At 44.0% G+C, this 17,478-nt stretch overlaps 4 protein-coding genes across 6 annotated transcripts in view; 2 read left to right on the top strand and 2 right to left on the bottom strand.

Annotated features, from left to right (window-relative positions):
* The first annotated feature begins 746 nt into the window (after positions 1 to 746).
* On the top strand, positions 747 to 5,492 carry gipc1 (GIPC PDZ domain containing family, member 1). The gene is made up of 7 exons (XM_030408292.1): positions 747 to 1,000; positions 1,445 to 1,936; positions 2,051 to 2,236; positions 2,401 to 2,581; positions 3,032 to 3,144; positions 3,228 to 3,309; positions 3,441 to 5,492. The coding sequence occupies exons 2-7, from the start codon at positions 1,643 to 1,645 to the stop codon at positions 3,590 to 3,592; spliced, it is 1,008 nt and encodes a 335-aa protein (XP_030264152.1). The 5' UTR covers positions 747 to 1,000; positions 1,445 to 1,642; the 3' UTR covers positions 3,593 to 5,492.
* A 1,203-nt stretch (positions 5,493 to 6,695) lies between these two features.
* LOC115575870 (tripartite motif-containing protein 35-like) overlaps positions 6,696 to 17,478 on the top strand; it is a 15,031-nt gene continuing 4,248 nt past the window's right edge. The window contains exons 1-7 of one of the 3 annotated variants that reach the window (XM_030408269.1): positions 6,696 to 7,283; positions 7,432 to 7,527; positions 8,954 to 9,184; positions 9,269 to 9,291; positions 9,392 to 9,510; positions 11,296 to 11,750; positions 14,477 to 14,602. In XM_030408269.1, coding sequence (XP_030264129.1) covers positions 6,729 to 7,283; positions 7,432 to 7,527; positions 8,954 to 9,184; positions 9,269 to 9,291; positions 9,392 to 9,510; positions 11,296 to 11,750; positions 14,477 to 14,581 — 1,584 coding nt within the window. In that variant the 5' untranslated portion in view covers positions 6,696 to 6,728 and the 3' untranslated portion in view covers positions 14,582 to 14,602. Of the gene's footprint in view, positions 7,284 to 7,431; positions 7,528 to 8,953; positions 9,185 to 9,268; positions 9,292 to 9,391; positions 9,511 to 11,295; positions 12,947 to 14,476; positions 14,603 to 17,478 lie in introns of those variants that run through there. The other 2 variants (XM_030408270.1, XM_030408268.1) reach the window with 2 other exon arrangements.
* On the bottom strand, positions 11,966 to 14,285 carry LOC115575891 (C-factor-like). The gene is made up of 6 exons (XM_030408299.1): positions 14,118 to 14,285; positions 13,893 to 13,944; positions 13,579 to 13,766; positions 13,301 to 13,462; positions 13,014 to 13,124; positions 11,966 to 12,156 (listed from the first exon to the last, which is right to left on the bottom strand). The coding sequence occupies exons 1-6, from the start codon at positions 14,259 to 14,261 to the stop codon at positions 12,043 to 12,045; spliced, it is 771 nt and encodes a 256-aa protein (XP_030264159.1). The 5' UTR covers positions 14,262 to 14,285; the 3' UTR covers positions 11,966 to 12,042.
* Positions 14,694 to 17,478, bottom strand: part of LOC115575888 (C-factor-like) — a 6,764-nt gene continuing 3,979 nt past the window's right edge. The window contains exon 6 of the mRNA XM_030408297.1: positions 14,694 to 14,884. Within this exon, the coding sequence (XP_030264157.1) occupies positions 14,771 to 14,884 (114 nt within the window). The 3' untranslated portion in view covers positions 14,694 to 14,770. The remainder of the gene's footprint in view (positions 14,885 to 17,478) is intronic.

Below are 17,478 nucleotides of genomic sequence, written 5' to 3'. Positions count from 1 at the left end.
TAAGACACACCTCTTTTTTATAAATGTTACCGCTTCTTCTATCTTATATGAGTATTTATTATGAAAATTCAGCATTTCGTTTTTATATATTCCATCTCATGTGACCCAGTGACTGATTCCACTTCCAAATATGTGTCAAGAAAAAAATACATATTTATACACTGCCCTCTCGTGGTCACGGCCCGTAATAACAGCTACTTATTTTTATTTTGAAGGTTATAACCGGAAGTGTGACTACCCCCTTCTTTCTAGCTTGATACTTCTGACATTGTTATTACTCACTGTGTCCGCTAGAGGGCAGAAAAACTTGATTGTAACGTCCCCGTGTATTAATGATGTTTTGAGTTTTAACCGTATGAACATCACGTTACTTTGTCGAAACTACATTCAAACAATAGCTCTTTAATGTAGAAAGTACTTTTATGAGAGATAATGTGTTCTTACCCACCGGTTACCTTCTTACAGAGTGAGCCGGAATCATAATGTTCAAGTTAGTGTTCAAGTCCGAAACATTAGCATATAAACACTTCCGTTTAAGCCTTCAAAATAAAATCGTTCCAGTCGAAGATGCATGCGTTGGCTACTAAAGGACAATGTTTGCTCGTTTGTTTTAACTCCTGGCAAACATGAATTCTATCCAAAGTTAAGGCCTCATACTTTCCTCCCTTTATTCTTTCGCTGAAGTATCACGCACAGACCTGAAAACAATCGCTCCACCGGGAAGTTGGAGTTTACGAGGAAACGTGAAGGCGTCATAGTTCCACCCCTGCTGGGCTGACAGAGAGCTAGCTAACGGCTACAGCAGCAGCAGCATACCGACACAGACACTGTGGTGACCCGCGATCTGCCCAGGCCAAGTCAACCTGTCAGGGGCGGAGGAGCCACGGATACCGGACTTCCTCTGCAAGTGTAACGGTATTTTTAACATCTCACGGAGGCGCCGTTACTACGCGAAGCTGGAAAGAAGAGCTAACGACAGTTGGCTACAACTCCTGCTCCGGTAGGAATGACTGGCCTGCCGTGTTTACTCCCGTCTGTTCACATTTAGCGACCATGGTTAAGCTAGCTAACTAACATCAGCTGTCAAAGCCACTCCGAAAAAACAAAACAAACAAAAACAACAACAACCCCGGGCTGTGATTTACTATCAACATTAACTCTTTTAACTAGCTTCCGTTGTCAGGAGCTACATGCTAAGTGGCTAGCCAGCTGAGAGTTGTCAGTGTTTGTGTTGCTAGAAGTGAAAGATGTGTGGAAAATGTACCTCACGGCTAGCAGCTAACATTAGCCCTGATTCATGTCCTGTCTGCCAGAGCAAAGGTGACGTTATAAGTCTGTAATGCTGCTAGCAGTTTTAAGTGCTCTGATGAGATAAGTGGCTCAAGTGAGACGTCACTGCTTTGGTCAACTAATGAACGTTGTTGTGTTTTTGTGTGTCTTCCAGCTGAGGACCACCGCAGGCTGCTGGACCTGACAGAACCAGCTATGTGAGCTGCTCTCTGTGTGACTCCTGTGACATAAACATCCAGCAGACCTGCAGCTGATTTGGCTGGACAGGTGTATGTTGGCCTGGATTGTGGTGTAACTCCCCAGAGCAGCCTCCTCCCCTCCCCCCTGCCTCGGCTCTCCCTGCAGGACTACTATGCCTCTGGGTCTGGGAAGAAGGAAGAAGGCGTCCCCGTTGGTTGAGAACGAGGAAGCGGAGCCCATCCGCGCCGGTCTCAATGTGTCAGGTATGGACGGCCTGGATGGAGGTGTGGTCGGGTTGGGAGAAGGCGCCACCTCTGAGGGGCTGCCTCCTCCAGCCATGCGACCTCGCCTCATATTCCACACTCAGCTCGCCCACGGCAGCCCGACAGGCCGCATCGAGGGCTTCAGTAACGTGCGGGAGCTTTACGCCAAGATCGGTGAGGCCTTTGGGATCCCTCCGGCTGAGGTGAGCCACTCTGCTGATTGTGACGGGAGTGAGGATGACTGGGTTTTCCTCAGTTGATCAGGGAAGAAAGCGTTGAGTGTCAGTCTTACGTATTTGTTGTGTCCCTTCCCACAGGTCATGTTTTGCACACTGAACACTCACAAGGTGGACATGGACAAACTTTTGGGAGGCCAGATTGGGCTAGAGGACTTTATTTTTGCCCACATAAAAGGCCAGCGAAAGGAAATAGAGGTGTACAAAGGAGAGGATGCGCTGGGGCTGACGATCACCGACAACGGAGCCGGCTACGCTTTCATTAAGGTGAGAAATGTTCAAACAGTCGAGGAAGTTGATTTACTTTTGACTCGTAGGTCCACAGGAAAAGGCACAACCCTGGACGTTGTGAGGGAGTCATTGCTGCTGAGTGAAACAGTGACGAGACGGGCAGATTATTGGATTATATATTTGGGTTTTGTTGCTTTCAGAGAATCCGAGAGGGGAGCATCATCCACCAGATCCAGGTCATCAACGTGGGCGACATGATCGAGTCCATCAACGGCCATCGCCTGATTGGGTGTCGACACTACGAGGTGGCCAAGATGCTGAAGGAGCTGCCCAAAGGGAAGGAGTTCACCATCAAGCTGACGGAGCCTCTCAAGGCCTTCGGTAGGTGGAGTCGTCCTCAGCTCCACAGCTTCAGGTGTGGTGTGGCAGCGCTGATGGCACATGATGCTGTGTTAAAGTTCAGGTTTCATCATGTTTCAGTCGCTGTACTTAATGTTTGTAACACCGTGTTTCTCTCAGTGGTAACAATCTGAAATTGTATCACAGAATTAATTGAAACAAGTCTGACTTAATGAAATAAGTTCCTTTGCTGCACGTATTGAGATGTTAAGGTTCCTTTGGGTCTATTTTCTTCAGCTAGAACACAAATCTGTATTAACCGACTCACAGCTGAAGCTCTGCTGATCAGCACTGAGAGCAAAATGAGATTTAGTCTTTAAAGGAGGTGTTGTCAGGCTTCATCCAATGATTAATTTCTTTGTCAATTAATCTGTCGATTATATTCTTGGTTTATTGATCAGTTTATGGATCGTTGTTTGTTCTTGCGTGTAGATATGATCAGCCAGCGGTCTGGAGGCTCCAGGTCGGCGTCAGGAGTTCAGCTGGGCACCGGCAGAGGAACTCTGCGGCTGCGCTCTAAAGGCCCGGCCACTGTGGAAGAGCTGGTCAGTGTGTTCTCACCTGCGGACTGATAACAGATCTTAATTCTGTTACCTGACTCTGTTTGTTTGATTTCTGTCCGCTGCAGCCGTCTGCGTTCGAGGAAAAGGCCATCGAGAAGGTGGACGACCTGCTGGAGAGCTACATGGGCATCAGAGACAGCGAGCTGGGTACGTGTGTGTGTGTGTGTGTGTGTGTGTGTGTGTGTGTGTGTGTGTGTGTCGACGCTGTCACAGTCAGTTTGTGTCCGCTGCCGTTTCGTGCTCGCTAAACGTTCTCTGACCTCTCTCCGTCTCCTCAGCGGCCACCATGGTGGAGCTGGGAAAGGACAAAAAGAACCCCGATGAGTTTGCCGAGGCTTTAGACGAAACCCTGGGAGACTTCGCCTTCCCGGACGAGTTTGTTTTCGACGTCTGGGGTGCCATCGGCGACGCAAAGGTCGGGCGGGTGTAACCACGGAAACTAATGGATTTAGAACGACCTGTATGTGTGTGTGTGACACCCACAACAGTCAGCACTACTAGGAAAACACAACACTACCGTCATGAGTTTGTTTTTATTCCAGTGTATACTCCTCTTGTTTTTAATTTAGAGTGCACCCTTTTTTGGGAGACTCTGAGCTTAATGCCAGTTAATGGGAGAAGAAGAAGAAGAAGAAGACTGTGATGACTTCCCAAGTGCTTTTATTTGTCTTCCGGCTTTTCCCAGAAAACTACGAGCACGCTGACGAGCATTCCCTCTGACCGCACCACGTGACCCTGCATGTCGTCGTCGTAGTTGCCGGCAGCGGAACGAGTGCAGCACAAGTCTCTGAAGATGGGAGAGATGAAGGACAGCGGCTAACACTGAGTAGAGAGCTGATACTTAGTACAAAATAAAATGTGATTGTTTTTTTTTTTGTTTCCCCGCTGCACACTTGCGCCGTGTCGCACCGCGCTGTGAACCAACATTGGGAGCGGACACGTGGAGCTGCGCCGTCGTCGCGCAGCACGAGGAGGCGTCCATGTTCCTCTTACGGAACATTTTTACGAGCATGTGCTGTTACGTTTTTGTCTCCATGATGAATTCTGCTGGTTTTATGTTTTTTCTTTTATTTTAGTGAAGATTGAAAAAAAAAAGAATACAGTTTGCTGAAGGGTCGTCATTAAACCGTAGCACTAAAAGCTCAGCGGGGTTCGTTCACCGCTAACACACTCCACACTGCTGTAGTGACGCTAACCTGCGGCTCATTCCAGTTTTACTTTCATACAGAAAATCAGTGTTAATTTACCATTTTTTTTATTGAAGGTCATGATACCAGAGTGAGAAGCAGGTCGGTCTCCAGGTTTGTTGGATTGTGTGTGTGTGTGTGTGTGTGTGTGTGTGTGTGTTATTATTTTTTTTATGGTGTTTTTATATGAAGTGACGTGACGTCTAATTTTAAAGAAGAGTTTGATCTCGTGTTGCAACATTACAGAAGGCAGTATTAAAGAAGAGAGAGTCGAGAGAGGGGGAGCTCGTCGTGTTAAGAAAGAAAGATGGAGAATCTGTTAAAGGGACAGTTCACCTCAAAATCAAGAATACACGTGCTGTCTGCCCGTCTGGATCGTTTCGGTGTGAGTTGCAGAGTTTTGTCCTTCTCTAAAATACGATGGAACTAGACGGCGCTCAGCTTGAAAAGACCAAAGTAAAACTCAACAACGTCTCAAGATAATCCTGCGTGTCGAAGCAATTTGGCGAAAGAGAAAAATAGTTCCTACGTGAAACTGCTCACACGAAGGTCTGTGAGTTGTGTGAGACATTGCTGTTGAGTTTCTCAAATGTTATTTTTTACGAAGCAGACGTCTCTACGCCGACGGATAAACAGTGTGGAACAGGCCAAACAGAACTACAAGAGGAACAGTATGGATTCTTGGTTTTGGAGTGAACTGTCCCTTTAAGAACAAATTGCCTTTGTTTCTTGTCATTCCATGCGGTTTTCTTTTTGTTAGAAGTTTGCATTCTGGTGCACGGTGCTGAAAACGACCTTGTATCCCGTCGGCGGGGCAGAAAAGAAACCAAACTACTTCCATCGCGAAACAGGCGGCGCTGCACCGACTGCTCAGCGGAGGTCAACACATGTCTTAAAAAACAAAAACAAAACAACAAAACCTTTTTTTTTTTTTTTTTGGTGTTTAACCTTTTCAGTATATCCAAATGTATGAAGCTATTTTGTAGTTTTTGTTTGAGAGTTAATGAATATCTAAATGGGTTGTGTAATGAAACTGACGCTAGAACACTGTAACACTGAGAGGAACACGTTATTTTGATGGCTTTGTATTACACTGTTGTCAATGTCCAATTATATTGCAATAATAACATCGACATGACAGTTTTCCTGCTGTTTGGTCTTTTTTCCTGAACACCGACGCTGATTCATGAATCCAAAGAGAATTAGTCAACAACTGTTTTGGTGATGGATCGGGGCTGAAGTGGATTTAAAGGCTGCGTTACGGTTTAATGACGTCATTATCTGAACTTACCAGACAGTTATAACACTTGTCTTGTATTATATCCACATTACTGGTGATTATTTATGAGATGTTACTGTTTTGTCTAAGTACCAACAGTGAAAAATATTGTGATACTTGATTTCGTCACCTCATCCTGGTGCTCCGAGGTGCTTTGGAGGAGATTTGATTAGTCGTTAAAGCCTAAAAAATGTTGCCGTTCTACTTAAAAGCCAAATGTTGCCCAGCCATAACCAAAAAAACTGTATTTTTTCAAGCAAAAATCAAAAAAATTTACAGATTCCAGCTTCTTAAATGTAAAGATGTTGCTGCTTTCCTTCGTCATTGATGATCGTTAATGAAGAGAATTAATTACTGGACAGAAGAAGCACAATGACGACGTCACTTTGAGCTCTGGGCAAGTGTGACGAGCATTTTCCCAATTTTGTAAATGTGTTTTAGACTAATCGATAAGTTAGTCGCAGCCCCACTAGACACAGCTCCTCACATCACACTGGTTCGTTCTGTTGAAGTGTTTATCGAGCTCAGATTATCAGACGTGAGAGAGAGACGACGCTGAGATGCGTTCGGGTGTTTTCCAACATTCACAGACACCGTCCCTGAGTGTGTGTTTGTGTTTCTTCTCGCTGTGTCCCTCCTGAAATATGCATGACATTTAACCAGACAGTGAAATCACTGTGGGTGTCAGCGGGGCCGTTACAGGTGATGTAATGAGATACACCTTTGTGAACCTGATCGTGCTGCTGGAGCTCACCGGGGTCACCGACAGGCCTCGTGTTAAATCCAGGAACGATTTGTCCTCGGCACCTTTTTCAGCGTGTTTAGATAATTAAACGTGATGCAGATGTTCTGACCCTTCGCCCTCTAACACCGCCTGTCTGTTTTCGAAGAACCGCGTTGTGGCGAGCAGATGAGGGTTGTGACGGGTCCTTTTATTTACTAGAAGCGAAGGAAACCTGTTTTTCGAGTCCCTGTGGATCTGTAACCCTGACTGTGTCCAGATCACTCAGGACTCCCGCAGCATTCAGAGAGGAGCTCTTCGTCCTAGCAGAGAACTTTCCACAGCTGTAACAGAAGTTCCCCCCCTGCCAACAGGAACCATGGCGCTGCGCCCACGTGCTTCCTCTCAGCCTGGAAAACTTTCTTTCCTCCAGAGTCCCAAGGTGGCTTCGGCCCTTCGACCTCGGGCCGTTTCCTCGCGTTCGGGCTCCATGCTGGAGGAGGAGCTGTCCTGTCCCGTCTGCTGCGAGATCTTCAGGGACCCCGTGGTGCTCAAGTGCAGCCACAGCTTCTGCCGAGCCTGCCTGCAGCAGTTCTGGAACAAGAAGAAGGCGAGACGCGAATGTCCCATCTGCAGGAGGAAGTGCTCCCTGACGGAGCCCACGGTCAGCCTGGCGCTGAAGAACGTGGCCGACACCTTCCTGAGGGAGCAGGAGCGCACGGCTGGAGCCGGAGCCGGAGCCGGAGCCGGAGCAGGAGCAGGGGGGCTGGGGGAGCAGGCGGTGGTAATGGAGGAGAAGTGCGTCACACACGGGGAAGTCCTCAAACTCTTCTGTCTGGACGACTCTGAAGTCCTTTGCTGTGTGTGTCACACATCCAAGAAGCACCAGGGACACCGAGTGTGCCCCCTGGACGAGGGAGCTCAGGACCTGAAGGTGACGTGTTCATGCTGAGCTGCAGTTTATTATGTTCTTTGTGCAACGAGTCTTCCTGATGCCTCTCGTTAGTAGATTCACAGTCAGAAACATCATCAATATTTAACATTTCCGGCTCACTGTCAGAATAATCTTTCTTTCCTTCTAGGCGGAGATGAAGAAAGAGCTCATCCCTCTGAAGAAGAACCTGCGCTGCCTCTATGAAGCCAAGCAGGAGTGTGATGACACAACGGTGCACATCAAGGTATCAACAAACACACGAGAGATCCACGAAACACTAGACGGCAGAACCCGAGCCGCGCTGCTGTTGGTGTGTAAACACGTCGGCCGAGGTGTAAGAAAACACACCCGGTTCATCTTCAGGGTGCCAAATCTGAGGTTGGGTGAGGTGCTGATATTTGAAGAGCTGATATCTTATAATCACTGTAGTACAAATCTGAGGTAACGTTACTTTGAGTCTTCTTGTGGAATTTCCACAACATGTCAGAGGGAAATACGGTAATTTTATAATTGCTGTGGTTGCTTCTTAAATCATGATGTTTACACTCAACGCGTATGCAGATTGTATAAAATATGTTTAGTTATAGATGAAACCATTTAACAGTTTTTAACAAGTCGAGCTGAAACTATCATGACCCAGTTAGTTGAGTGGAAGAAAAGTGAATGACGGCAAATTTAAATGAAGGAACATTTTATGCTTCCGGCTCCACAAATGTGAAAATTTGCTGCTTTTTCTTGAAGTTATTTTAATACTTTAATGTGTTAGAAATCATTTAAAAGTTAAACTCTTGCCAAAATGAAACCTCTGCTTGTTTTGTGAATGTTCCCGAGTTAAACCTTCGTGTAAAAAAAAAAAGCATAATTACGACGAAAGAGGCACTTTTAAGATTGACCGTATTTTCGTTTTCGGGTCAAACTCATTTTCAATGGGAGTGCTACGGGCACTTTAGCGATAGCATCAAAATCTCTATTTTTAAAACACTAAGAAGGCTCAACACAACATGAAACTTTGCTCGTAGTATCGTAGCTTGTTCCGCTCGCCGCTGTCCTGCCAGTGGAGAAGTGTTGATCTCCTTCTTAGTGTTTTAAAAATTTAGATTTTGATGCTATCGCTAAAGTGCCCGTAGCACTTCATTGAAAATGAGTTTGACCCGAAAACGAAAATACGGTAAATCTTAAAAGTGCCTCTTTCGATGAAATTATGCTTTTACACGAAGGTTTGACTCAGGTACATTCACAAAAAAAGCGTAGGTTGCATTTTGCAGAGAGTTTCACTTTAAGGTGAGGACTGAACAAACATTGTGGAGGTGCTGATTGTTATTACATCTCTCATCGTTTATTAGACAAAATAGGTCAAAATGAGCTCCACCTCAGTGAACTGCAGCACGAGAATCCTGTTTTTAAACCAATGAATGAATGAATGAATGATCTCATGATGTCATATGTAATAATAAGACAGTCACAAGGGGCATTTTTCTGCATTTATTTCTTTCACTTTTTGATACTTTAAGCACATTTTATGATTATTCTCACACACTTTTACTTACTTTACATTTCAGTGGAGGTCTTTACCTTTTTTTTTACAGTGATGTATTAATACTTTTACATCCTCCACCACTGCATCAGTCACATCATTGTACATTCAGTGTTTGAACCCTCATGTGCGCCAGAGCCAGACTCAGGCCACAGAGAAGCAGATCCGAGAGGAGTTCGAGCAGCTGCGGGAGTTTCTGCAGAAGGAGGAGGCGGCTCGGCTGGCCGCCCTGCAGCAGGAGGACGAGGAGAAGAAAGAGCTGGTGAAGAGGAAGTCGGACAGCATCACCAGCGCCATCCTCACCTTCTCTCACGCCGTCATCGCCATCGAGAATGAGATCGCCTCCAGTGACGCTCTCTTCCTCAAGGTGAGGGACATTTATCATCCACTCTTCTCTCTGAACTCAGCCGACCGTGCACACAGTTTCTAATACTCTCCCTTCTGATTTCAGAGTTATGCCAACATAAAGAAAAGGTAACAGTTTTCTGATCCTCTGTGTCTGTTTAAACCAGACTCGGCCTCGCTAGCTGTTCTGTACTGACAGATTCTGGTGTTTTGATTTTTTATCTCGCAGAGCTCAGATCCCACAGACGGATCCAGGAAAAGTGTCCGGTGCTCTGATCGACGTGGCCAAACACGTCAGTTCCCTCAAGTTCCATGTGTGGGAGAAGATGGTGGAGCTGGTTCAGTACAGTAAGCACTCGCTTTTATCTTTTTTATTTAATCTTTTAATTAGTTTAATCGTATTATAATTCAGAAATACACTGAGGTACAATACAATATAGCTGAGTATAAAACAATAGACAAAAGATCCTAGACAGTAAAAATACAAAGAGGAAGCTTACATAATAATCGCAATAAAAGTAGTAATAAAAAGTCAAAAATACGGTGAAACGTTGGTACAACTATGTAATAATAAAACTGGCTAGACATCTAATTTTTTATGTATCTATTTATTACAGAAACCTGAGAGACAAGGGAGGGAAAAAACAATTCTGGTGCTATTTTTCTAACTTCTAAAATATTTTTTTTATGTGTCATTTTTCAATTGAAATCTTTTTTTTCCCCGGCAGATTTTTTTTTCCACGTGTTGAAAAGGAGTAAAAAAAAAAAAAAGTATTTTTTTCCTCATGTTTGAAACTAAAAAAAATATTTTTTCGAGGAAATGACAAAACATCTCCTTTTTTATGTATTTACTTATTATTTGATGTTTAGTTACTTATTTTGGTTGTAGACCTGTTGATGAATGTTGTGTGTCAGCAATGTTTGATTTTGTATTTTATATTGTGACATAAGTAAAGTACGGAAGCCCTGAAGGGGCGACAAGGGAGACATTTGTTTCTGGTGTTCCTTTTCTAAGCTCTAAAAATGAGTTTTCCAGAGTGAAAAAAAAAGTTCACTCTATTTCATACATGGAAAAAATATTTTCATGTATCGAGTGAAAAAATGTGTTGTGTTAAAGGGGTAAAAAAAAAAAGTGTTTCATTCTGTAATTCTCATTTTGACCACAAGAGGCATTTTTTCACCTGACTCATGAAAATATTTTTTCCATGTGTAAACAATTTTTTTTTTCACAGGTGAACTATTTTTTCATGTGTCGAGCCAACTGAAAACATTTTCACAAGTGAAATCTTTTTTTTGCATGTGAAAGTAAAACAAATTTCACATCAGAATAATTTTTTTCTCTCTGTTTCACACATGGAATTTTATTTTCCGTGTGTCAAAAGGAGTAAAAACAAAATTCCCTTGTCAAAAAAAAAAAAACAATTCACTTGGCTCGACACATGAAAAATGTTTTTTGGAAAAATGTTTTTATTGACAAGTGATTTTCACATGAAAACATGAAAAACATGAAAATAGAAAATTCACTCGGCTCGACACATGAAAAAAACATTTTAGAACTTAGAAAAATATGAAATACTGAAGATATACGGCTCAACACATGAACATTTTTTGGGGGAAAAACAAATGTCTCCCTTTCCCCTCAGGGCTTCTGTACATTACTTATGTCACAATACAAAATACAGAATCAAACCTTTCTGACACACAACGTGTATCAACAGGTCTACAACCTAAATAAGTAACTAAACACCAAATAATAAACAAATACATAAAAATGCAGATGTTTCGTCATTTTTCACCGGGTATCAAACAAACAGAAAAAATGTTTCAGGAGTGATTTTTTTTTTACTCCTTTCAACACATGAAAAAAAATGTTCACTGGTGAAAAAAAGATTTTTCACTCGACATGTTTTTTTCAGAACTTAGAAAAAGGAGCACCAGAAATAAAAAAAATTCTCCCGTGTCCCTCAAAAATCATTTTACAAGGCTACATCTTCTCTTTAATCACACCTGCTAAATTTTGGGTGCAGCAGTGAGACTAATGAAAAATCTTTGGTCCCCTCTGGCAGATTTTTGGGGGCATGTGCGGCCGACACATCTGCTCTACTAGATCACTGTCTGTTGTTTCTCTCTCAGCTCCGATCACCCTGGACCCCAACACCGCCTACTCCTGGTTGTCCCTCTCCACAGACCTGACCAGCGTCACCAACACTGGGTCCCTCAAGCAGCTCCCGGCCAATCCTGAACGTTTTGGCCACTTTGTGTTCGTGCTGGGCTCAGAGGGCTTCACTTCAGGGCGCCATGCCTGGGAAGTGGATGTGGGCGACAAGACGGACTGGATGCTCGGGGTGGTCAAGGAGTCCATCGACAGGAAGGGGCGCATCTCGGGCTGTCCCGAGGGCGGCTTCTGGATGATCTCGCACTACGAGGGCGAGTACTCGGCCATGACGAGACCCAGCAGCCCGCTGCATCTGGTGGGAGAGCTCACCCGAGTCAGGGTGCAGCTGGACTACGACTCCGGAGAGGTGACCTTCTCCAACCCTGTCAGCATGACGCCCATCTACACCTTCACCGACTTCTTCACTGAGAAGATGTTCCCCTTCTTCTGCCCTGGAGCCAACATTAATGGCAACAACCCCAAACCACTGAAGATCTGCCCCGCCAAGGTGGCTGTGTGGAACAGTGCCACATGGTGACTTTAAAGACTTGTGCACAGAACATAATTATTTAATTAAAATGTTTTAGAAATCAAAGCAGATGACGTCGGTGCATGTTTGTGTGTAAAAAGAGCACGATGGAAGCAAAGTAGTTGTAACAGGATTAGTTTATTTGACTTGGGTTCATTTAGTGATTGACTGCAGTGACACACAAAGCGGTTGCTTGTTACCAGGGGAGGGTTTTGCCTTTATAATCCAGGAATGCTGCATTTTGCTTCTCAGTCAGGGACTCCATCACGCTAAGCATCCCCATCACGCTCTCCTGGGCGTCAATCTCCCCCTGGTGGTCGGAAACACACAAAGTAAACAAGATGGCTCACACAAGAAGTCAATCCTCGTCACTCCTCACACACAACTGTCTAATGTTTGTTCTTACAAACCAGTTCTGCAGCAACACCCACGCTTTAAGCAATATAACTGGTTTATATTTGCTTTTGTCTCCCCTCGTATGTGACACACAACTGCTTTTCAATGTCGACGTCACACTACAAGTAAAAACATTTTCATGAACTGGTCAATTATAAAATATACAACTAGGTGTTTATTTTAGTTCATATCTTTGTTGTGGAGATTTATTGCAGATTTATGCGCAGATAACCGCAGCTTGCTGTGCAAATAAGTCCTGCTGCTAGCTGCCTTCATCAAAAGCTGAAAAGCTGCACTAGAGTTTATCTACAGTCAGCTTTAACCGCACATTTCTATGTTTTAGGTCGTATTCTAGACTGAACTGAATCACTGCAGAGAATTATCAGAGAGGTTAGTTTTCTTTGTTTGTTTGGGACTCGGACACATAAAAGCAAACTTGATTAAGTTTAATGAATGTGATTCTGATGTCACAATGTCATTTGTATCAGCGACCTGTTCAACTTGATAATCCTGCTTTCTGTAACTTCTTTGGAATACTGCGATTTGGATTCATTCACATCACTGAGCAAAACTAAAGTCCTGCAATGTGAATGAAGCCAACTTTGTAAAAAAGATCTGTAGAAACCACTGTGTGTGAAATGTGAGATCAAACACCATGATGGAATTAGTGCACCTCTTAATCAATAAATCAATTGTATCATTCAGATTTGAATGTTTTATTGTATACTTTTATGACTGGACCTGTGAGGTCAGTGAGAGTTGCTAACTAACCTCCTTTCCACCCATGTCGGTGCGCACCCAGCCAGGGTGCAGCAGAGAAAACAGGATCTCGTCCTTCTTCAGCTCCTCTGCAGCACAGACTGTCAGCATGTTCAGACCAGCCTGAGAAGAGAAGAGAAGAGAAGAGAAGAGAAGAGAAGAGAAGGAGGTAAAGAGGGTGACAGGAAAGTATAGAACAGCGACAGGTCAGTTGAGGTGATGGATGAAGAGTTTCACTCAATGAATGTGAGGTCACTCCTTTGAGCAGCAGGTTACAGTGTTGGCAGGTTGTTTCTCACCTTGCTGATGCGGTAGGGGATGCAAGTGAAGATAGAAACATTGTCTTTGCGAATTTGGATTGAACCCAATTTCGAGGCGATGTTGACAACGGCTGCTTTCCTGGTGGACATCCCGGGTATTTTACTGGCCTTCACTGCTGCACGAAGGTGAGGCAGGAACTCCTAATGAGGACCAGAAGCAAGGGAGTCAACAAGAAGAAGCACAACACGTTCAAACTGCAGACGGCAGCTCCCAGAAATACAGTATTTAAGTGTTTCACACTTTCCCTCTCACTTACTTGTGTCATGTACATAGGACCCATGAGATTGGTGTTCAAAGTGGTCTGCATGCCTTCTGCAGTGGTCTCCTGCAGGGTGCTTTTGTCCATGTATGCTGCATTGTTAATCAGCAGGTTGAGACCACCCGTCCCCACCTGAGCGCCCACCTGCTGGGAGCACTGTTTAATGCTACCAAGGTCAGCGGCATCTGACACAGAGGGAGAGACCGTGAGAGAGTCAGTCAGTAGCAGACATTCAGATAAATATCACAACACAGGACTGTTGGGAGCAGGACAGAGTTTGTCAGTATATAACAGAAAGAAGGAGTGTATACCTAGACGTATGATGTGGACATTAGGATGCTTCTTTGCCAGCGCTTGCAGGGCCTGTAAATACACAGAGAACACACGTTTTTAATTCAGAGGACGCACACGGCTGATCACTTCACATCTTCTCACCTCTCAATCACTGCAACTCTGTGGTTTGCAAGATCACTTTCTGATTTTTGCGGTCGATAATCTAGGCAGCAGGATTTGCAGGAATGGTTGTAAAGACTCACCTCAGCCTTGGGTCCATTTGGGTCTCTGCAACAGGCAAACAGCTTTTTCACCGGACATTTGCCCTCCAGCATTTGCTTAACCATCTCCAGGCCCAAGCCTCTGTTGGCTCCTGTGATCAGCACGGTGACTGGTTGCGCTGCCATTTCTTCTGCCTCTGTTTGCAAGGTTCTCTGTCTGAGCCCTTTTATAAAGCCCCCTGTTGAATGTTTGGTCTTCAGCCTGACCACACCCACGTGCTCATGTCTCCGTTTGTGTAAAGAGCTGCTTCTTCTCTACCTCAAAATTCGGTCTGGTGACATTCTCCAACCCTGTCAGCATGACGCCCATCTACACCTTCACCGACTTCTTCACTGAGAAGATGTTCCCCTTCTTCTGCCCTGGAGCCAACATTAATGGCAACAACCCCAAACCACTGAAGATCTGCCCCGCCAAGGTGGCTGTGTGGAACAGCGCCACATGGTGACTTTAAAGACTTGTGCACAGAACATAATTACTTAATCAATATGATTTAGAAATTAAAGCAGATGAGCAGAGTCGGTGCATGTGTGTGTAAAAAGAGCACGATGGAAGCAAAGTAATTTCAACAGTTTTGGTTTATTTAACTTGGGTTCATCTAGTGATTGACTGCAGTGACACACAAAGCGGTTGCTTGTTACCAGGGGAGGGTTTTGCCTTTATAATCCAGGAATGCTGCATTTTGCTTCTCAGTCAGGGACTCCATCACGCTAAGCATCCCCGTCACGCTCTCCGGGGCGTCAATCTCCCCCTGGTGGTCAGAAACACACAAAGTAAACAAGATGGCTCACACAGGAGGTCAATCCTCGTCACTCCTCACACACAACTGTCTGATGTTTGTTCTTACAAACCAGCAGTTTTGCAGCAACACCCATGCTTTGAGCACTATAACTGTTTATATTTGCTTTTGTCTCCCCTCGTATGTGACACAACTGTTTTTCAATGTCGACGTCACACTACAGGTGAAAACATTTTCATGAACTGGTCAATTATTAGATTCTGGGATATTTTGCTTCGGTAAGATGTCTTATTTCACCTTAGTGGAAAGAAAATGTCTGAAATATACAACTATGTTTTTATTTTAGTTCATATCTTTGTTGAGGAGATTTATTCAAATCCGCCAATATTTTACTAGAACAGTTGATTAAAAAAACAATTGTTGTCTTATTTTAGTTATCAACTGAAGAAGCTTAGCTGTGATGTGTATGAGGTACATTTTTTGACCCTTGAGGTATCTGGAGGACAACACATTCTGACCTACTTAGGTTAGATTCAATCATGACTGATCTACTTAGTTTGAATTCAATCATGACCAATTGATTTTCATTGTGTGAATGAAGGTCCAGGTAGCTTCCAACTGTGAGGGGCCAAAGGTAACAGATGATAAAGTGCTTAGCTAAGTTTGACCTGCATGCCAAATAGTGAGAGATGCCTAACACAGGTCAAACTCCTCTTTTAGTCCACTGGATAATTTGGCAAGGGAACCAATCAGAAGAAGTGGGTGTCCTTGAGAAGGAACTCTAAAAAAGGCCCTCACAGGAAGAACAGGAGGGTGGCACTTGGCTGATCTCCTGAGAGCAAAGGCTGATAGGAGTTCTGACAGAGCAGAGGTCAAAGCATTTTGGCATTGTTTTGTCCACAGATTTGATAATATCAGAAAGCGGCCGCTTCTGATCCGGACTCAAGGCTCTAGATTCTGTTTTAATAAAGATTGCTCTATCATTCCACCCAGCCTTGCCTCCGCAGAATTCTTTTATCATCAAACTACATGCCGACACCTTTGAGGAGGAAAGCCCAGAAACTACACCCTATTTACATTGTTCCCCCTAAACATGTAGATAGTTTCTGATGGGATTATAATATCAAGACAATATCTGACAATTGCAACACAAGAGGCGTCTTCTAATTAATCAGAAGGGCTGACTGATGGGCTCACCTACACACACCTCAACAATCAGCTGTGGTAGTCGATGCATTTTCACAAGTTATCATCTTTTGCATGCACGCCCACCAACAATGAAACGTATCCATTATTAAAGATACATTTATACGAACTTCACGTTACTTAACACTTTATTTTACAGTTAAAAATAGCAGAGCGTCAGTCAGACGCAGATAACCGCAGCTTGCTGTGCAAATAAGAAACTTCAGGTTTCCTGTAGTCCTGCTGCTAGCTGCCTTCATCAGTAGGTGAAAAGCTGCACTAGAGTTTATCTACAGTCAGCTTTAACCGCACATTTCTATGTTTTAGGTCATAGTCCAGACTGAATTGAATCACTACAGAGAATTATCTGAGAGGTTAGTTTTCTTTTTTTTGTGACTCGGACACATAAAAGCAAACTTGATAAATTGTTATGAATGTGATTCTGATGTCACAATGTCATTTGTATCAGCGATGTGTTCAACTTGATAATCCTGCTTTCTGTAACTTCTTTGGATTATTGGGATTTGGATTCATTCACATCACTGAGCAAAACTGAAGTCCTGCAATGTGAATGAAGCCTACTTTGTAAAAAAGATCTGTAGAAACCACTGTGTGTGAAATGTGAGATCAAACAACATGATGGAATTGTTGCGCCTCTTAATTAATAAATCAATTGTATCATTCAGAGCTGAATGTCTCTACGATAGTTTTATTGTATCCTTTTATGACTGGACCTGTGAGGTCAGTGAGAGTTGCTAACTAACCTCCTTTCCACCCATGTCAGTGCGCACCCAGCCAGGGTGCAGCAGAGAAAACAGGATCTCGTCCTTCTTCAGCTCCTCTGCAGCACAGACTGTCAGCATGTTCAGACCAACCTGAGAAAGAAGAAAGAGAAGAGAAGAGAAGAGAAGAGAGAAGGAGGGTAAAGAGGGGTGACAGGAAAGTATAGAACAGCGACAGGTCAGTTGAGGTGATGGGATGAAGAGTTTTCACTCAATGAATGTGAGGTCACTCCTTTGAGCAGCAGGTTACAGTGTTGGCAGGTTGTTTCTCACCTTGCTGATGCGGTAGGGGATGCAAGTGAAGATAGAAACATTGTCTTTGCGAATTTGGATTGAACCCAATTTTGAGGCGATGTTGACAACGGCTGCTTTCCTGGTGGACATCCCGGGTATTTTACTGGCCTTCACTGCTGCACGAAGGTGAGGCAGGAACTCCTAATGAGGACCAGAAGCAAGAGAGTCAACAAGAAGAAGCACAACACGTTCAAACTGCAGACGGCAGCTCCCAGAAATACAGTATTTAAGTGTTTCACACTTTCCCTCTCACTTACTTGCATCATGTACATAGGACCCATGAGATTGGTGTTCAAAGTGGTCTGCATGCCCTCCGCAGTGGTCTCCTGCAGGGTGCTTTTGTCC

This window comes from Sparus aurata, chromosome 23 (assembly GCF_900880675.1).
Source record: "Sparus aurata chromosome 23, fSpaAur1.1, whole genome shotgun sequence".
In the NCBI taxonomy this organism is placed as follows: Eukaryota; Metazoa; Chordata; class Actinopteri; order Spariformes; family Sparidae; genus Sparus; species Sparus aurata.
This window is presented reverse-complemented; position numbering and strand designations above follow the sequence as displayed.